The following is a 20,595-nucleotide window of genomic DNA, read 5'->3' as shown; positions in this document are numbered from 1 at the left end:
AAAGCAGCAGTGTTTGTTGGGGCCAGGGGTGTGGAGGTGGAGGGGGGAAAGGGGAGGGTTGAGCAGCTACTGCTGTCCTCGGCAGCTCCCCCCTCCCACACACCTTGTTTAGCTGTGACCTCCCTGTGCTGGGCGGCCAACGATGTCATTTCATTCCCGGGCTCCTTCCTCCCCGAACGCGTGGCCCTTGTCAGCTTTGCTGCTGCGGAGGAGGAATCGAACATGCCCGGAGCAGCTTTTAACACTCATTTAGCAGCACCAAACAAACAGCAGCTTCTTGCCAGCTGCCCCGCCTGAGCTTTATTTAAGGAGAAAACCCAACCTGGTGCTGGCTGCAGCTGCTAGAACGAGCTCCAATCCCAGACTTGGGCAGGGGCTGAACAAGGTTTAGGCAAACAGTGGTTCCCCACAGCCCCAGAGGGTTTTGTTGCTGTGTAAATAGTGAGTTGTGACTGCCGTGGTCAGTCACCAGGGCTCAGGCACCAGTCCTAGCTCTGATGCTGGCCTGGGATATGTCCTGCAGGATGCGGGTGTGCAAGGGGACTGGGTGCTCCCATCTGAGTTTGTGTGTGCTGAAGGTGACCAGCCCAATGTGAATCTAGAGGGCAGAAGTTAATCCCAGTGGTGATGGCTGTAGTGGGATTGTGCAGAAACAGCCCCTGGCTCCATGCAGTCCTTGAGGGTTGGGGATGTGGACAGTGTCTGCTGCTGCATGTTTCCCACCCTCAGCTCGTCCGCTTTTCCTTGCTGTGGAGATGATGTTCAGGAGTGAGCCCTTCACAAGGAGGAGGAGGAGGAGGATCCATCTGGCTCAGGCCCCAGGGTTGCAGCTGCCCAGATTTGCCAAGAATGCAAAGAGCTTACATGTGCTTGGTCGAGGCTTGAGCCTGTCCAGGAGCTGAGCTTAGTGTAGGCAGAGGTGCCTGCCAGTGCTAGAGGGGATCTCAGCCAGGAGAGCAGAGGAGGCCATCACCTGCAACAGAACCATCCCTTCCCCTGGGTCAGGGTGTGATATCTTCCAGGACTGACCCAGCCTGCATTCCTCTCTCCCTCTCCTGCTGCCGGCAGCTGCCTTTTCCCCTGCTGTGTCTTTGTGTCACTGGGGACCCAGCTGCATCCCTGGGCCCACTCGGGGCTAGCAGTCACTGATGTAAAACTGCCTGTAATTGCCTGGTTGGAGGCAGTGTCCCCACATACCTTGGAACAGAGCCCACACCTCTGTTCATCCCTCATCCTGCCACTGTCTGTCAGGCCACACCTGTCTGCTTTACTGGGCATCATCCTGGTAAATGAGGCATGGTGCTGTGGTGAGGTCCCCTCCCTTCTCAGCCAGCCTTGGCACAGGGTTTGCCAGTGAAGAGAAAAGCATTTCCCCCCTGCCTGCCATTTCCCCTCTGCAGAGACCTGGTGGAGATGCTTTCTCCTTTGAGGACATCTTGAACATGGGAATCTCATCCCTGGGCATCTGGGACCTGGCCAAAAGCCAGGCACATCCAGGTGCTTCCTTGCTGGTTCAGCTGGAGCCATGGCTGATGCTGCCCTGTCTCCTTCAACTCCGTGTCCTTGTCACCTGGGAGATGGCTATGTCTGCATCAGGGTGTCCACATCCCAGCCCTCTACTTGGACACCTCTCATATCTCCTGGCTTGTTCCTGGGGGGATTTTGTGGATACAGCTGTCACTGGGGAGGTCTTTCCCTCTCTGTGTGCAACTTACAGATGTGCTGGCATTTCTCATCACCTGTCTGCTCCTTGCTGCTTGTAGCACACACCCTGCAGCTGCCTGGGCTGCAGCCTGCCTGAGTGAGGTGTCCCTGTGGCTCTGCATCCTTGTGACAGGCCATGCTCTCTCCTAGTTGTTCCCTGAGACCGGCCCTAGACAAGGCGGGACCCGTCTGACCATCACTGGCGAGAACTTGGGCCTGAAGTTTGAAGATGTTCGCTGGGGTGTCCGAGTGGGCAAAGTGGTGTGCATCCCCATTGAGAGCGAGTACATCAGCGCTGAGCAGTAAGTGCTGGCGAGGGGTGGGTGTGCTCCAAGTCACCTCAGCAGGTCAGGGACAGCAGTGATGATGTTCAAATGCTGCCCGCGGCTGCAAAAGACGTAGAGCTGACTGGGCTGGACTGGGAGGGAATTATCTGCTGGTTATGGTTGCTCTGGGAGAAGCCCAAAGGCTTTGGGGAAGCTTCTCTGAGGGCTGGCAGTGTCAACTGCCACCACCTTTGTTTCTCATGGAGCTGCTGGCACCTGAGACCTTTGCTTGGCACAGGAAGTGTCTTGGTGCCAGGACACTGAGAGTTTCTTACCTTCATCTTTTAGGATTGTGTGTGAAATCGGAGATGCCAGCCTGAGCAAGGTTCATGAGGCACGGGTGGAAGTGTGCATCCGTGACTGCACGCCCAGCTACCGGGCCATATCCCCCAAGACCTTCACCTTTGTGGTAAGCCCCGTGCTGGGGAAGGGTCTGTCACGTTGAGAGGGAGGTGATGCTGGGTGGTTTTGGATGGTTTTCTGGCTGAGTTGGAAAATTTGCCGTCATTTTCGTGCAGGGCAGGCAGGGATTCTCTGGTCAGTCATTGAGTCATGATGATTGAATTTCTCCAAGGCTGCCTCTGCTCTGCCTCCCCACTGTCCTTCTGGCACTGCCAGGCCTTAGTACTGTGCTGGGCTGCTGTCCCACAGGTCCCTCTCCTCTGTGGCCTGGTCACCCGGTTGAAGCTGCCTGGGGATGTGGGTTTCGGTTCCCAGCCTGTCTGACTCCAGGGATGCTCTTTTCCTTTGACAGACACCCACTTTCTCCCGTGTTGTCCCAGCCCGGGGTCCTCTCTCTGGTGGCACCTGGATTGCCATCGAAGGCACTCACCTCAATGCCGGCAGCAACGTCTCCGTGACCATCGGGGGACGGCCCTGTGCTTTTTCATGGTGAGGGGCACAGAGGGTGGTGGAGGATGGGCAACAGGCCCCTTCAAAGGCACTGGGACCCCCAGACAGAGCAGCAGCCAGAAGGAAGGAAGCCAGGAGGGACCACGGGAGCCATACCCCCAGGGTAGCCAAAGGTGTCTCCTCTTGAAACCTCTGTGTGTCAGAGGCTGCAGGAAGAGCCCTAAGAACAGAGATTTTTCTCTAAAAGCACAAAGCCCTGAGGCATGAAGTGGATAATTTTTAGATTAGGGATGATAATGGAGCGGCTCTTTAAATATTTTCCTGCGGTAATTACTGGTTATCAGCCCTAATCGCTGCTGTTTGCAGCCGCCGCACGATGGGAACGCTCAGGAGCTGCTCAGTCTTTCCCGGCTGCCTTTTGTTTCATTTCTTGGATTTTTGTTTTTTCTTTTTTTTTCCTCCTTTCTCTCTTCACACCCCCCCCCCCCCCCCCCCCAGCTGTTTCAGAAGGGGAGAGGGGCTGGGTCAGGAGGCCCCTGGCTGCCCTGGGCTCCCTTTTGCCCAGGCACTGACATGTTGTGCATTTCTGCCCCAGGAGAAGCGCTCGCGAGATCCGGTGCAGGACCCCCCCAGGGCACACCCCCGGCGGCTCCCCCATCCTCATCAACATCAACCGGGCAGAGCTGAGCAACCCAGAGGTGAAGTACAACTACACAGAGGACCCCACCATCCAGAAGATTGATCCTGAATGGAGCATCAACAGGTGAATCGCAAGCAGCTCGTGGGATGCATAGGGGACTGTTTCCCACATGGATTTCTTGCTCCTGATGGGCACATCTCAGTGCTGTGATAGCTGCCAGGCTGCACTCCAGAGATGTGGCAAGAGGAGTGTGAGCAATGGCTTGGCACCAGGGCCCTTCTAACTCCTGGCCTACAGTGCTCAGCCTGGCAGGGGGCAAGAGCAGAGAGTGCTTTGGATCTGCTTAATTTCAGCTTGACATTTGGCGGCGGCAAATAAAATTAAAATATTTCCCATTGGGGGATTTTTTGAAATGTTTACATATTTTTCTAAAAGGTTTGAATTGGCTGGAGAGGAGGCGAAGGAATCCATTAAGAGCAAATGCCAAGGGAAACCTTCCCCAGGCTGTTGATGAGGAGCGAGCTCCCCAGAGGCATGGCTGAGGTCTCCAGGACCACAGGGCTTTCAACACCAAGCCATGGAGAAAACCCGGCAGAGTTCAGCCTGTCCAGTCACCCGCTGCCTCTGTGGTGGAGAAAGGGTGGCAGAGAGGAGCTTGTACTTTTTGAGATGCTTTCCTGTTGTGAATGCTTAGTTCATTCAAGTCTTTAGCTTGGGAGCCATCTTCAGACCCTAAACCTGCATACAGGGTGGGATGTCAGTGTTTATTACCAGGTTTTATATCTCTAGTTGGCCCTTGGGTCAGCTGAAATGATTTGACATTGGTGCATGCCAGGTCCTGCCAGCCATGCAACAAATGGGTGGGATAAGACATTCTTGGGGCATGGTGGCTCACCCAGCCTGGGGCAGATGGGCATCTGGGTGGAGATGATGGCTGCTTCCTTCCTGGCACTGGGGATCCAGTGCCAAGCTTCCTTTCCTAACCCATTGTCTCCATGTCTCTAGTGGTGGGACATTGCTGACTGTGACTGGCACCAACTTGGCCACCATCAAAGAGCCCAGGATCCGGGCCAAGTATTGCAGCTCTGAAAGGGAGAATGTAAGTGGTGCTGGCTGGGGCTGGGGGCAGAGCACAGGAAGGAGGGATGCTGTGTGCAATGCAGGGCAGAAGGTGCATCCTTTGCCCTTAAGGTGTGATGGTGTGGAGAGGCTGAGGTCCGGGGGCTGCTGCCCCAAAGAGAGGCACCGATCTCTCTGCAGACCCTCCAGCCAGGTGCTGTCAAGAGAGGGTTGAGATCTCATTGTTCAAAATTGGTAGGAGGTTCGTGGGACATCTATATGATATTGACAGAAAGAGGCCATCACCAGTGACATCTTGCCTGCCGCCCCTTGCACATCCATTTCAGACAGGAGTCTGTCTCTGCCCTGGGGTGGGATGTGATGCCTGTTGATAGAACAGAACAGGAGATTCCAACTCTAAACCCTGTGTCCAGAGATGCTGCTTGCAAGGGATTCTTGTGGGGTCTGACCCTGACCACCTTGTTGGGAGTGGGTCTGACCTCGTTCCGTGCCTCCTGCAGAACTGCACCGTCTACAATGACACCACCATGGTGTGCTACGCTCCCTCCATTGACAACCCCGTGCGGAGCCCTCCGGAGCTCGGCGACCGCCCGGATGAGATTGGCTTTGTCATGGATAATGTCCAGGCCCTGCTGATCATCAACACTACCAATTTCGTCTACTACCCAGACCCTGTCTTTGAGCCACTCAGCCCCACAGGGATGCTGGAGCTGAAGCCCAGCTCTCCCCTCATCCTCAAGGTAAAGAGTCTGCGCCTGGGAGCAGAAGTAGGGACATGTCCCTCTGTGGAGGTGGCCTTTTTTCTCTCCTGGAGCAAAGATTTTGCCGTGTGTTGGGTTTTTTTAAACATTCTCCATTGCATGAGAACTGACAGTCTCATTCCTTGTTCCCTCAAAGGGCAGGAACCTGCTCCCGCCGGCCGCTGGTAACTCCCGCCTCAACTACACGGTGCTGATCGGAGACACTCCCTGCACCCTCACGGTCTCCGAGACACAGCTCCTCTGCGAGTCCCCCAACCTCACTGGCCAACACAAAGTCACAGTAAGTGCTGACACTGGTGCCTCGGCTCCTCGTGTCTCCTGTGTCTCAGAATTTCAGTCTTTATCCCAGCATCTTTTACCCTGCTGTGTGCTCATCCTTGAATAAGGACCAGATAGTAGGTGTATGTGCAGGAGCATCCTCAGGAGTCATCTTCCTGCTCCCTAGGCATCTCTCTTCCTAATTACATGTTTGGTAGGACCAAATACATTTTCACCCCCCCTGCACACTCAGCTTGGTGTTCCTGTGCCCTGGCTGTCTCTGGGTGCAAGGCAGGGGGGATTCCCACCTCTCCCCTGCAGTGCTGGCACACGCTGTAAGGCAGGCTCCTTTGTTTGTGGGGTTGTAGTGCAGCAGTGCTCACACTCCAGGACTCTGCCGTGTTAAAAGGGACCCAGCACAGTCCTCCCCAGGCTCCCCATCTGTGGGGGAACTCGCTTTACATCCCATCTGTTACTGTAATGTTGTCTGAATGAGACATCAAACTCTCTGCCTGCTCCACGTGCACTGCCAGCATGTGTGCTGCGTGCCTTTAAAGTGCCTCGCGCTGCTCCGGCCCTGCCCCTGCCATGCCTGCATTTTTCCACCTCCTTTGTGCCATGGGCTGGGAGTCACGCCCCAGTTTCCAGCATGGTGGGCACAGCAGGGAGGGATACCTGTGGCACATATTCCCTGACAGCAGGTCCATTTTTTCCCCCACCGTGGTGCAGATCAAGGCTGGAGGGTTCGAGTTCTCCCCGGGGACGCTGCAGATCTACTCAGACAGCCTGCTCACCCTGCCCGCCATCATTGGCATCGGTGGCGGCGGTGGCCTGCTCCTCCTCATCATCATCATCGTTCTCATCGCCTACAAGCGCAAGTCCCGGGATGCTGACCGGACCCTGAAACGCCTCCAGCTGCAGATGGACAACCTGGAGTCCCGGGTGGCCCTGGAGTGCAAAGAGGGTGAGAGATTCCTGTGCCATCAATATGGGGGTCTTGGGGGGTTTCTTACTGCTCCAAGGCTTAGTGTGCTCCTACCCTTTCCCTGCTGCCTTTCAGAGAGGGAATGGAAATGAGAAAAGCTGCTTTGTTAGTGGAAGTGAACTCATTTTAGGGGGGATTTGAGGATTTTTCCAGTTAAGAAGTTATTTTCCATTTCTCCAAGTGGGAGAAAACAGAGCAAGGAGGGTAGCAAAGGCTTTCTGTGAGTGGGCAGTGGATCTCTCATTATGTGACAGACAGGTGCTGTGAAATTGGACAGAATTCCTTGTATGATACTGCTGATAAAACCTAATTGCCCATTATCCCCCTGAGCTGGCTCCAGAGGCCCCGACCCTGCCAGCCACAGCCACAACCAGCCTGGATGCTCCGAATGAAGCAGGAACCGAAAACAAGATAATAAAAAGGGGAAAGAAAGACAAACCCTTTGCTCCCCCAAGTCCCCATCCCTTCACATGCCTGCGGATGGCACTGGTGACAGGGAGAGGGGAGGGAGCTGGTAGAGGGGATGGTGTCTTGTCTTCCACAGCTGGCAGATAAAAGGATCTGCTTTTAATTAAAAGGCACAATCTCTTCCCTGCCTTTTCTCTTTTCTAGTCCCGCTAGTTACAGATAAGATAGCACGCCTTTCAAGCTGACGGTTTGTTTTTTCTCATCAGGCTGACGAGCCTGCAGTCCTCTGCCTGGCTTTCAGCTCCCTTTAAAGTACTGTTAATTTGATTTTTCTGAGGGTTTTCTACCCCCACCCCAACCCTCTTCCCTGGTGCATCTCCAGGACTCTTCTCCCATCAGCTTTTCCCTGTAGGTGCAATTAAAGGTTCAGGACCCCCCTGGATCACATTCCCCCTGGAGTCACAGCTGCCTCTGCTGGGATCGAGAGGTTCCGGGGTGGGTGTGTTCAAGCTCTTCTCTCAAGTAGTATTTAGGTCAAAAAGAAATGAGGACAATCTTGTGATTTAGGCTAATGTTTTCCCCAAGAAGCTCTGTTTTTGTTCAAGCCTTTCTGTTCCCCCCTTCCCCCACCATCCCTGGGAGTCTGCAAGTGCTGGGCAGGGGGGGATTTGAGCCCCCTGGGACCTGGCAGTTCTGTTCCCAAATCTGCCACTTGATTTATTCTGGGAATGTCATCCCCACACTCTGCAGCTCAATTTCTCCATCTGTGAGATGGGGACAGCAATCACAGCCTGCCAGGAAGAGGAATGCTGAGAATATTCACACCTTGGGGGGGTCCACCCGTGGGGTGCTGGGGGTGTGGTGAGGGGCTGAGTGCCAATGCTGCGTGCTGAGACTCCAGGATGTGTTGTTTAATTCTGCTTTTCTCACCCCAGCCTTTGCTGAGCTGCAGACAGACATCAACGAGCTGACCAACGACCTGGATGGGGCTGGCATCCCCTTTCTGGATTACCGCACCTACGCCATGCGTGTTCTCTTCCCGGGGATAGAAGACCACCCCGTGCTGAAGGAGATGGAGGTGTGGGTCTGTCTGTCTGTCTCTGTAGTGTTTCACATTGGGGATGTGCCTCTGCACAGTCCCCTGCACGAGTCCCTGTGCCCCAGGGCTGGAGAGATGCTTTGGTTGGATGCTGGCCCGGTGCGGTGCATCTTTCCGCGTGGCAGCCGGCACGGTTGTGGACCGGCTGCCAAATGGTTACTGCGCTCTCTGACATTAATATCAATATTTATATTAATATCATTGCTGCTGTCATTTTCTACAGCACTTGCTTTATTCAATTGGGTTTGTTTGATGCCTGACCGGTCGCTCGTTTTTAGCAGGGTTGTCTGACATCGCCTGCTTGCTTGGCTCCATTTCCTCGTGCAAAACCCATTCTTGGCATCCTTCCTCTGCTCCCCAAACCAGTTCCTTCTCCTCTCCTGGCCTCCGCACCTCTGTATAATTTAGTGCATGCAATTGCACAGCAATTGCTTCTCATGTGCTGGGCTGCTGAGGCCACTCTTGGTTAGAGGAAGGAGGGGGGTGACCTTCGCTTCCCCTCACTGCTGGCCCAGCACAGTAATTAATGTCGACGTGGGCTTCACAATGTATTTAGGAGAAGTAATTGGCCCTGGTGCAAGATGCATGGTCACTAATTACAACACAACAAGCTCTTACCAACTGCAAGTGCACGTGCTGGTGTTGTACACCAGCATGGCTACGGCATGGGCCCTGGCCTTCGGCCTGCTCTGTTTCCCCAGTCCCTAATCCCAGCTCTGGAGGGTGGTGGGGACCCTGTTTCCATGGATTTCCCCTTGCAGCTCAGGTTTCCGGATGCTCAGAACCAAAGCAGGCGTGTAGATCTCCCTGGGGCACAGTCCTTCCTGTCTGTGCAGATGCCTGGCTCTCGTCTCACCTCTGCTCTTGTTCTTAAAGATTTTCCCTAAAGAGGGAAAGTGGAAAGGGTATCAAGAAGGGTATCAGAGGAGGAATTTTGCATTTGCTGTGTCAGGCTGGGTGGACTTCGTCCACTTCCAGCTCCTAACTCAAAACATCCTGCTTGAGAGCACACCAGCTCTGCCTGGCCTGGGAAGCAAGGGGTTAAATTTGCGAAAAGGGAAAAAAAATCCCCAAAAGAGATTAAATAAAGCAACTACAGTTGTGTAAGCTTCATCTAATTTAATCAGGTTTGCTTTTATTTGTCTCTTTACTCAGAGTGTAACATTAGCTGTTGCAAGTGACGGAAGGAAGCGGTGCTTGCTCACGCACACGCTAATCCACAGTGAGCACCGGTACCAGCTCCCTTCCTCTGCAGGGTTTAGGGGCAGGCTGGTTGCTTTGTGAGAATTTAAGCCTGATTAAATATTTAATTCAGTATTGTTCATTTATTTATTTCTGCTAATGATCAGCAAGTTGAACATGGGGGCTTAGAATTGACAAGGACTTGGTGGGAAACAGGGTTTTTGTCCAGCAGGAAAAAGTGTTTTAGAGAGGGAAGTTACAACTGCGAGGAATTTCACTGAACTGAAGAGCACCAATCCAAAGTTTTGATTGAAGTGAAATGATTTGATGTGTCAAAACTCTGTTCTTCATTTTGAGTTGGTGTTTTGAAATGAAAAGTGTTGTTTTATCTCCAAATACCGACAAGAAGCAAAATTTTATGCTCATTCCCCCAGTCAGGAAGACAAGGGGCGGAATTAAAGAAAAATGGATATTTTACCACAGGAAGGCTTTTATTCAGAGGAAACTATCTTGTCTAATGGGAAAACGGAGTATTGTAAAAATATTCATTTCTGGTAACGAATGTGGTCAGGGCTGGCCAGAGCTGGGCTGCTGATTGCAATGCAGGTGTGAAAGTATCCCAGCCCAATCCCTGCTGGGTCCTATGTGGCCAAGTATGGCCAGAAATACACCTTCAAAGGTGTGTGAGTAAAGGAACTGTTTCAGGGTGTGTCTGCAGTGGGACAGAGCCAGATTTCTGCTATTATTTCCCTATCTGAAATCCATCCCCCCAAACCAGGTGGGTTTGCTGCTGGTGGAGCTCAGGGTTGTGGCTTTATTTGCTTTCTGTGTAATACCCAAAGCACATGTTGCAGTGACTTGGGCGGGAATTGAGCTGCTTGTTAGCTGAAATTGAAAATTATAATTTGTGTGTGTGCTTGGGAGAGAAGAAGTGTTTGTTTATGGGAGGGAAATGTGTTTATGTGTCTGCATACAAGTGGGAGAGAGTCTTTGTATGGAAGGGTGTGTCTATATAGACATATATATACATTGATGCCCTGAGAGTGTGTTAACCTGATGCTGGGATTTTACAAACTAGATAACACTTCTGGGGGAACTGAGACTGATTACCAAAGGGGAAGCTTGGTAGTAGGGAGAGACCAAGTCCAGCTGCTTCTTGACCCTTTTTCATCATTTCTTCTTATGGGATTGAGGGTGAATTCAGGATGGTTCAGTCCAGCCACCTTCTCGTCAGCCTCCCCATCATGCCTGTCTCTCAGCTTTGCTCTATCCTTGCAGGTCCAGGCCAATGTGGAGAAGTCCTTGACCCTCTTTGGTCAGCTCCTGAACAAGAAGCACTTCTTGCTGACCTTCATCCGCACTCTGGAGGCCCAGCGGAGCTTCTCCATGCGGGACCGTGGCAACGTGGCCTCGCTCATCATGACAGCGCTGCAGGGCGAGATGGAGTATGCCACAGGGGTGCTGAAACAGCTCCTCTCCGACCTGATTGAGAAGAACTTGGAGAGCAAGAACCACCCCAAGCTGCTCTTGCGGAGGTGAGTGCTCCCCTGAGAGGCTGGAGCTGGGGGACAGTGCCCAGGCACTTCTGAGTGCAGTGACATGAGCTGGTGTCCTTTGGGGATGCCGTCAGAGATGGCTTTGGTGTTGGCTGTGGCAGTGAGAGAACTGTCTTTGGTCAAGCATTTCCTTGCTTGTCTGTCTGCAAGCATGAGAGGGATGTAGGACCACCTGGCCCCAGCCAGCTCAGGAGGCACCCGTGGGATGTTTTCACTCCAGTTTGGCCTGTGTGGGCTCATGTTGCCTGGGAAGGAGAGAACAAGGTGCTCGCCAGCTGTGCAGGCTGGTGCAGGGAGGGTACATGCTGGTGTCAGGCACTCTGGCGTGTTGCTGTAGGTCACCTGGAGAAGGGAAGGTGAGCAGGTGGTCCCCCCCATCTCTTGGCATGTGGGGCAGCGCTTGCCTTGCCTGGTGACTGCATGGGTGCCTCTGTGGGCTGGCAGCAGACAGGAGTCCTCCTTTCCCCACTCCCTCCTTGGGGCTTACCTGCCTTGCCGGGCACATGAGGGTTTTCCTGGGAAAGTCACTCAGATCTCTGCAAGCCGGGAGTCTCACCGGGGCTGGGGGAAGTGCAAGCAGGAGGCAGCCTGCCAAGCCCTGCCGTGAGTCTGCCTGCCTCATCAATATTTAACGATAGCTCTGAGCTCTCCTTCATCACGGGCTGATGAATATTGAAAGATACACCAAGTCCTGAACAAAAACTATTAATAAGCTCCACTGGTTCAGCTCGAGGCTGTCCGTGCCATCTTCTCCCTTTGCACACCATGCGGTGCCTCCCCATCTCCACCTCCAGCAGCCTGGTGCCACCAGCCTTTGGCAGAGATGCAGGGATGGCTGACAGGCACAGGGCTGGCATGTCAACAGAAAGGCTCAAGAAACCCAGAGCATCTTTCAAACATCAACTGATGTTCATGGCATGGCCAGACTGGACAACGCCTGCCAGGTTTTGTGTGGGTGGCCCTGGGGAAGCACCTGGAGAAGACTCAGATGTGAGCTGGTCCCAGTTACATCTGTGTTGCCCATCCCGTTAGGCACATTGCTTTCTTACTCTCTCTGCTTCATTTATCACGTTACAAGGGTGCCCTCAATGTCTCGAAGCATCTCATTAGCAGCGTGTCAGAGGGGATGTGTCGTGCAGACCTGTGGCTGTCCGGGAGTGGGATGGATCTTGGAGGTGCCAACTGCTGTTCCCCATCCCTCTCCCCTGACTGCATTCTTAGGCTCTTCCCTCCCGATCATCTCTCCATAACACCAGGTTTCACTGAAATATTTAGAATGCATTTCCAGCTCCTGAAGTAAATCAATAAAATATAAATAAAAGGCATCATGAGGAGGCCGGCAGCAGCAGTGGCTAAGCCATGGCAGCGGCACAGGGGCAGAGCCCAGCCTGTCCAAAGACCGTCAGTCCCCAGCCACAGTGCTTGAGAGCCATTGCAGTTAGGACAGGGATAAGGCCCCCTGGCCAGCACCTTGCTTGTGCCTCCCTGAGTGATATTTAACAAAGAGAAACTGTTCTTGAAGCCACGAGTGGTAAAGAGGGCTGTGCTTCTCTATCTGTTTGATTAGCCCTGCTGTTGGGTGTGAGAGTGTGCTTACTGCCCAGGGCAACTGGATTAGCATTGATCTAACTGGGGAGAGCTGTTATTTATTTATTTGGTTGTTGGATAATCCCCCCATTGCTATGGCATCTGGCTCTATCCTCTATGGATAAAGACAAACATCCACCAGAGCCTGAGTGGTGGCACTTCAGATAAGCGTTACGGGCTTGTCAGGTCCTTTCTAGGGCCAGGGAGGATGTCTCCTGAATAGCTGCAGTCCACTCCTCCCTTGGCTTTCTCTCCACATCCCTTTCCTTCTCCGTTTTTTGTTCCCCATGGTGGATTTTTCTTTCCTGGTGGGGGCATGAAGCCTTCCCTTCCCTGAAGGCTCAGGTAATGCTGTCCTCAAATGCTTTAAGGAGGGCTGTGCTATTCCAGGGAGGGCAAAAAGGGCTAAGCCCCATTAGCACAAGAGAAAACCTTGGAAGGGGCCATATGACACTGAGTCATCTTGAATGAAGTCTGGGAAAGTAGATTTCCTGCCCCAGCCATCTGTTCTTTGGAAACTGCTCCTGGCCCATCTGCAGGGCATGGCATTGCCATTGGGCAGTGCATGGAATTGGGCAGTGGGACTCCTCCTGATGGCTCTAACATTTTGGTTCCTTCTGGATTTTGTTTCTTGAGTGAGCCATTTGTATTTGTTTCCCTGATGCAAGAGGAATGCAGCCACGTCCCTGAGGTTATTAGTATTGCATGTGCTTTCAGGACCGTCTGCATTTGCAAGTGGCTGATCTGATAATTAATGGGTGGATAAGCTGAAGAAGCCTAACTGGAGAGGGTCGAGGGACCGGCTGGCATTTTTACTTTAGAAGGAGTGAAGGCCATGTTAAAAATAATAGACATATTAAGAGGAGTTTTAATCTTAGGGCGGAGAGGTAAGGTGTGGTGCAGAGACAGGCATGTTAAGCTGCTCTTGTAGGGCTGCTCAGTTCACCAGGGTCTGATGGCACTCTCAGCTCCCTCCACGCCTCCATGTCCCTCTCTCTGCTGGTGTGACACATCCTGGCTGCAGTGCCAGCACCCCGAGGTTCCCTCACTCTATTCAGACTCACCATGTTTCACACCCATCCTGAGGGATCCTGCTCTCCCTCTTGTGCATGGTCCCCAGCAGACACAGGCAGCTCCCCTGGACCTTCCCTGCTATGCTGATTTGGAGCACAGTGGCATCTGGGCTTGAACTGTGCTTTAGGAAACTAGGGGCAATGTATAGGTTTTCTCAATGCAGCTTTGGCTGCTTCCTTCAACTGCATATCCAAAAGCTGAGAGGCACAGCTCCATTTTTAAATTCCTTTTGGTGCAAGTGAGTGCACCACTGTACACTTGCAAACTCCTACATCACCACGCCACTCTGAGGAGACATACAGAAACCATAAACTTCCACCATTCAGACATGGAAGGGTTAAATTCCAAGCCTGGCACAGTGTCTGTGTTCCAAAAGTACGTGGAAAACAGGTTAAGCTTCCAACCACTGCTCTTACTCCCTCCTTCTTTAATCACTTTGTTTTCAGATGAATTAGTAATGGGGATAAGTTTGATCAAAAACATATTTGGGTCAAAGTTTCTGGACCTAAATCTGGTCGTGGCTTTAACCAAGGCCACGTACCAGTGGACTGGTGGTGGTCAATGTCCTTTTGCTCTACTATGAGCCCTGGTCTTTGAGACTTTAGAGATCAAGGGCTGCTTCAGGGGTTGCAGGGAAGTCCCATGTCACCAGTAGTGGTGGCCTGCATCAGGGCAAGGGCAGTACTGAGTGCTCTGCAGGACCAGAAGCTCCCAGGTGGGGAAAGGGGCTTCCAGCTAGATCTGTCTTTGCCTTGGAACCTCAGCTCTTCCTTCAGGTTATGTTTTAACTGCAGAGCTTCAGGTAGGTTTGGGGACGGTGTACGTGGCTTAGGTGCCTCATACAATCCTCCTGTGGAGGGGCCTGCCTGGTTCCAGTGGGACATCATAGAAGAAACGAAGTTCATTGAAGTAGGAGGTACCAGGGAGAAGCAGAAAGCTGCTCATCCCCTGGGTGAGACTCCTGGTGGGACAAGGTTGAGCTTGACTTGTTGCAGTTCTCCAAATACACTGGAGACCAATTTGCTTTTCTCTCCTGGGGAGCTGCTGATGGGAAGGCTTTCCACTAGAGCTTGTGCTGTCCGCTTGTGCCCCTGGCTTTGAGCCTCCTGCCTTTCCAGATGAAGCCTTTTAAAGCCAAAAATAATTTAGCTGCAGTCTAAGGGTGGGGTGGCAACAGGTGAGATTAGAGACCCTTAATATTCTCTGCTGATGGCTTTGCTCTCTACCTTCCCTACAGAACGGAGTCAGTGGCAGAGAAGATGCTGACAAATTGGTTCACGTTTCTGCTGTACAAGTTTCTGAAGGTGAGTTGGGGAAGGGATAGCAACCCTGTGTGGACAGGGAGGTGGTTCCTGCCTTGCTGGGCCAGCCAGCTACCCAAAGCCCAGGCTGACATGCTCCTGAGCATTGCTGCTCCCTCCCAGAGCAGAGATTGCTTCCCAGACCTCCTTTCCCATCCTGGTTTTCTGAGATGTGATTCTGGTCTCCTTTTTGGGAAATAGCTGAGATTGGGAAATGAAATCCAGATCAGGATTGCTTAATGCATAGCGGGTTTGAGATTTTAACAATGGTGCCCTGAGGAAAGATAAATCTGAAGCAACTCAGCTGACTCTTGGAGTGGTCCCCATTCCTCTCTTCTTGCCTTTGCTTGTGTAACTCAGGAGGAAAAAGCCCTTAGAGCTGACCCTTCTATAGGCATGGCTGTGATGGGAGGCTGTTTCTGCCTCTTTGAGTTGTAGTTTAATGAGTTGCACTCTTCATGTAACGCCACTGCTTTTCCTTCATCTCTCCAGCACTGAGGTTCTGTGGCAGGGGAATGGTTTCCTGCAGGCATCTCCACTTCTGCTGCTGCTTCCCCTGCCAAAGGTGCCCTGGTGGGGATGGATGCCTTGAGGGGCTTGTTGACAGCCAGGGACAGAGCTCTCCACTGCACCTGCATGAGGCTGCAGAGCCTGTTAGCTTGAATTCACCTGTTTCCCAATTTCATTGGGGTAACAGAAGAGGATGCCCCAGTGTAAGCTCTGTTTTTACCACTGGTGCATCTACCCATATGGAGAACATTAATGCCATCAGCACCAGTGCTTCCACCTGCTAGAGCTGCACCAGTTTCCATGCAGATTACACAGCAGCAGCTCCAGTGCACGGACCCCTGGCTCAGTCCTGCTGCAACTTTGGGATGGCTCTGACGGACGAACGGCGCCCGCGATCCTGCCGCTAGTTTGTCAGGCAGCAGGGCTGTTTCTTGGGATCCTGCCTGGTGTCGGTGCAGTGAGACTGGGTGGTGCACAGCCGTTTTTTGTGGGATTTCATCCCTCATTAAGATAAAGAGGATTTGAACCATTTCCAGCCAGGAGATGTGAGCGAGCAGGAGTCTGAGCAGAACTCAAGTGATCGTCAACGAGAGGTGATTTATAATATCACTTACATGCACTTGGCTTTTTGCCTCTGTAGAGGAATACCCTGTATCTATAAAAATCTATCTAGCTTGCCAGGGGTGGGAGAGGAGAAGAGCTGTGCTGGTCATGGGGAGATGTCAAACCTCCCACCGCCCCTTTGTGCCAGGGCTTTGCCCAGCAGGGCCCTTGCATCAGCACCGCCCGGTGGGATTGGGTAGAACACTGGCAGAAGGCTCTTTGGGCTCTGTGAACTTGGTGGCACAGGCAGGAGTAGCTCCCCTCAAGGCTCCCTGAAGTGAACAGGGTTATGCTTTGGCCGAGCAAACTGCAGTGCACAGCCTACGAACACCTGCAGCAGTGTTTGGGGACATTGCATTTGTGTGTGTGACCTGACATCCTTTATCTGTCCCTGGCTGGACTGGGCCATGTTCAGAAGCTACTTTGAATCAGCTCGTGCATCACCATTGTCCTGCATCTGTCCTTGTCGCCCTTCAGACAGGCTTCTGGGCACATGACCAGGTGTGGGGCAGGTCTGAGGGTAAGGAGTAGCAAGTGAGAGATGTGGGGATGGTGGGACCAGGGCAATGCCTCTTTATAAAAAAGTCCTTGGCTACACCATGACTTAGGCATGGGAAAACACCTCCAGTCTCTGGGTGGTAGCAGCAGGAGAAAGGTCTGATCTAGGTGCACCATTACAAGAGAAATATACACAGAGGGCCTGGATGAACTTGCTGGCTGTGAAATTTGTTACGCTGGGATTCATCTCCTTGGGAAGTGGTTGAAACTCCACTGCTTGAGTCACTTGAGTTAAACTGGAAGAGACTTGAGGATGTGCTCATGGCCTCTTCTGGGTTAGTCCCACCAGAGGAGACCCACGAGGCTGTTCTCACCTGTCTCTGGGCAGTGAGGTTCACAGGTGGCAGCAAAAGCAGGAGAAGGCCATGGAGTAGATGGAGAGTATCACAGCAGACAGTTTGCCAGCAGGGAAAGTGCCCCAAAGTGCGGTAATTGTGCATGTAAATGAGGCAGACAGCCACGTGCCCAGCTGCCAGATCGGCTCTCAGCAAACCTGCCCCGAGCAGGGCAAGATACACTGGGGTGAGGGATGGGCACAGGGACAGGACAGCCCCTCATGCCCTGGGCCAGCAGTGTGGGGAGCCAGCGAGGGCTGGTGCTTTCAGGAGGGCCCTGTAGTAGCATTTATCAGACTCTTAATGAGATACCTCAGGGAAAGGGAGATGGATAAATTGAGACAAGTGCTGAAAAATGCACAATATTAGGTTCCTGATGAGCTAGATCTAGTCAGTAAGACAGTTTGGGAATTACCTGGCTTGTCTCAGCCTGCTCCCAACATATCAACACAGGCATGCACAGGGTGTCTGCAGCTGCCCTCCTCCAGCTCGGCTGCCATGGAGAGCTCCCAAAGCTCCCCTCAGCCAAGTTCCCAGCAGAGAGCAAACTGCATAAGGGCTGGCAGCATGGGCACAGTCACATTTGGGGGGCAGGCTGCCCTTCATCAACCTGAGGGGCCAGCTGGCCACATCTCAGTGGTCTCCTCCTGTATATCACCTGATGGAGCTTCTCTCAGGTCAACTGCCCAGCTCTGGTTTCTTTGGTCCCTGTTCATTTTGTTGGTCTCTGTCAAAGATGATCCCTAAATCATCCTCATCTGCAGTGTCTCAGTGAGCTGTGACCCACAGCCGCATCTTGGCCCTGGTCTTCAAGAGCCGGTGGGACAGTGAGGCTGGGAGTGAGGTGTTGCATTTTAAGGGTAGGATCCACATTAGGAACAGATGGAGAAGCCAGTGTGGGAAAGACTGAGCCCACCTCTCTTGGTGTGGATCCCCAGAGGTGGTGCAGAGCTGCAGATATGGGGCAGCAGCCATGCCTTACTGAGGAGGTGAAAGCTGTGGGCTGCGACTGCAGCAACCATGGCAGATGGAAGCAAGAGTCCCACTCCAAGCTATCCTTCATCCATACCACTTCCACAGACTTGGAAGTTTCACAAGGAGTTTTTGCAAGCAACCAAAAAAGGCAACTTGAGTCCTTCCACCAGAACCAGAGAGGTAGGCTTGGGGTGCCCTGGGACCCCTGGGCTGTCACCACTCTGCAGCCAGCCTTGCCTTGCTGGGCAGCCGGTGATGTGCAGCCTAGCACCCACTTGGGTCTCTCGCTTTTCCAAGCTGACTTAATGAAGCCAAGTTTGCAAATGATACATAATTTCAAAGACAGGCGTGTTGTCGGAAGGTCTGGGGATGATGTATGCCTGTTCCTGCTCGTTAGCAGCTGTCTCTTTAATTACCGCAGATGCTAACGAGATGCTAACAGCATATGGTGACAGGGAGAGCAGCCGCACTTTGCACCAAAGTACAATTTATTTGTGAGGCGGCCGGGAGGGAGGGATGAGGGCCAGTGGGGTAAAATCTGCTGGGACTTCTTCCCATCCTCTCTGTTCCCGTTGTACTCCTTTTTCTCCCTTAGGGCTAATGGCTGTATCTGGAAGGGCTCATTTGGATGCAGTTCAGGGGAGATGTTTGGGCCCTGGGTGATGAACGGGTGTCCACTCTGAGCCCTGCTATGCCAAATCCTGGCTCCAGGCTGGCTGGTGCTTCCAACCTTGGCAGGTCCTTTACTGTTCCCGAATCCAGCATCCAGCATATTTTAGGGAGAAGTGTCTGGTCCAGTTTCCCTTTCCCTTCCTCACATGTATGAGATAGATGCTGATGTGGCTGTCTGGTGGCTAAAGCTGGCTCTCACTACCAGGCTTTGGCAGTGGAGATGCGTAGGTGGCAAATGATTTAGCTGCAGGAAACCTCATTGCCTGGTCCCCTCCATCACTTAGAGACTCAGGGCAGGGTTGTCTGTGGGTTGCTCCCTTGCTTTTCCTTTCCAATGGATCTGTCTGGCTGTGCCCAGCTGTCATTTGGAGAAACCTCCTTTGACCTTCTCTCATGTGAGACCGGGCTTGTGGAAGACATCAGAACTGCAACGTGCTACCTGGGCAAGAGCCCCCAGGCTGTCCTACTGCAGCATGCCCTTTCTAGTTCTCAGGTGCTTCTCTTGTCTGGAGCAGCTCAAAAGACAGGCTGTATCCCATACTCAAGGTCCCCAGACTCAATCTGCTCTTCAGTAGACTTGAATTTACCCTTTTTAGCTCATCTTTGGCTTGCAGAATGAGCAGAATTCACGCAGAAGTATCTGGAAGCTCTGAGAATCTGAGCCAACAGGTTGATAGACAATCAACTTCCAATGGGCTTGGAAGGAGAGAATAAGTTCCTTCACAGGATGAATTTTACCATGAACCCCCTTCCTTGCAGTCTTGAGCAAGGGATGGAGACTCTTTATAATGCCATGTGTGGGGATTGATGCTGCAGGGCCACAGGAGACTTCTGACACAATGGTGGTTCTTGAAAGGCAAAGCTGGTGCCTGGCACCTTCTAACTCTTCTCTCTCCTCTCCTCTCCTCCATCCCCCTGTCCCACAGGAATGTGCCGGGGAACCACTCTTCATGCTCTACTGTGCCATCAAGCAGCAGATGGAGAAGGGACCCATTGATGCCATCACAGGAGAGGCTCGCTACTCCCTCAGTGAGGACAAGCTCATCCGGCAGCAGATTGACTACAAAATGCTGGTTAGTGCAAGCAGAAGGCTCAGTGGTGTTGGTGCTTGCCAGGACTGCCAGGTCCAGCTCTTTAACAAGATCTTGGAGGCACACAAAGTACTTTTAGAGAGAGTTTTGTCCGTTGTTCTCTCCAGCATTCCTGGGTGCCTCTTGGCCTGTCTGAGTGGGGCCCATCTCAGACAGGGTCAGAAACAGGGCCTTTCCTTGGCAAGGTTTGCTCTTGCCATGGGCCCAAGGAAGCCAAACATGAACTGAATCCTTCTCCATATCTCTCCAAGCAAACCCCCTGGCAATGGCAGGTTTGAGTGAGAGATGCTGTTGAGCTTGTGCTACATGGAGCAGCCCATAGCTCATGTTGGGTGTGGATCGAAGTTAGAGCTTTGAGGTTGCTGCAGGAGATGGAGAGATGCTTCTCTTCTTCCTTCTGAGCCCTCTCCTCTGTCCAGCTAAATGATAAGCCAGACTCTTCCCCTGGCTGAGCCTGCAGCTGGTTCTTCACCTGCAGCTCAGTCTCCACTGGGATGGTTGGGAGAGGAGTGGAGTGTGCCTGGGCATTGCTTGTTCTCAACAGGCTTTGGTGCATTGGGCATGGTTTGCTGGCCCAGGATTCCTTCACTGACACTGTGCTCCCTTTCTGGGAATTGGAGATTTGAGAGTGGCAGGGAGAGGTGGGGAAAGGGGAGCAGGAATGTGCCATGTGGCTACAACTCTACAGCAGTCCAGGAGGTGGGAAGACACGGCCTGTAGACAGCTGTGGCCTTGTGTCCTTGGACCTGCCTTTGCAGCCAGTGTGTCACAGCCTCTCACTCGAGCCTTTCTGACCCTGTGCAGACCCTGAACTGCGTGAACCCTGAGAATGAGAATGCCCCAGAGATCCCTGTCAAGGTGCTGAACTGCGACACCATCACGCAGGTGAAGGAGAAGCTGCTGGATGCTGTCTACAAGGGTGTGCCCTATTCCCAGCGACCCAAAGCTGGAGACATGGACCTGGGTAAGAGAGAGGCCAAGCACTTCCCTGTGGGGAACAGGGATGTGACTAAGAGCAGAAGTGCCAATAAATCTGGG

At 52.8% G+C, this 20,595-nt stretch overlaps 1 protein-coding gene across 1 annotated transcript in view; it reads left to right on the top strand.

The window, feature by feature from the left end:
• The window catches only part of PLXNA1 (plexin A1), a 115,912-nt gene that overhangs the window by 79,681 nt on the left and 15,636 nt on the right, over positions 1-20,595 (top strand). Inside the window, exons 13-25 of the mRNA XM_048315275.1 lie at positions 1,855-2,006; positions 2,319-2,439; positions 2,785-2,921; positions 3,478-3,645; positions 4,528-4,621; positions 5,103-5,342; positions 5,500-5,643; positions 6,351-6,585; positions 7,950-8,092; positions 10,574-10,830; positions 14,750-14,816; positions 19,393-19,539; positions 20,362-20,521. Coding sequence (XP_048171232.1) covers positions 1,855-2,006; positions 2,319-2,439; positions 2,785-2,921; positions 3,478-3,645; positions 4,528-4,621; positions 5,103-5,342; positions 5,500-5,643; positions 6,351-6,585; positions 7,950-8,092; positions 10,574-10,830; positions 14,750-14,816; positions 19,393-19,539; positions 20,362-20,521 — 2,065 coding nt within the window. The remainder of the gene's footprint in view (positions 1-1,854; positions 2,007-2,318; positions 2,440-2,784; positions 2,922-3,477; positions 3,646-4,527; positions 4,622-5,102; positions 5,343-5,499; positions 5,644-6,350; positions 6,586-7,949; positions 8,093-10,573; positions 10,831-14,749; positions 14,817-19,392; positions 19,540-20,361; positions 20,522-20,595) is intronic.

The sequence above is a fragment of the Corvus hawaiiensis genome, chromosome 11, assembly GCF_020740725.1.
Source record: "Corvus hawaiiensis isolate bCorHaw1 chromosome 11, bCorHaw1.pri.cur, whole genome shotgun sequence".
NCBI classification, from domain to species: domain Eukaryota; kingdom Metazoa; phylum Chordata; class Aves; order Passeriformes; family Corvidae; genus Corvus; species Corvus hawaiiensis.
This window is presented reverse-complemented; position numbering and strand designations above follow the sequence as displayed.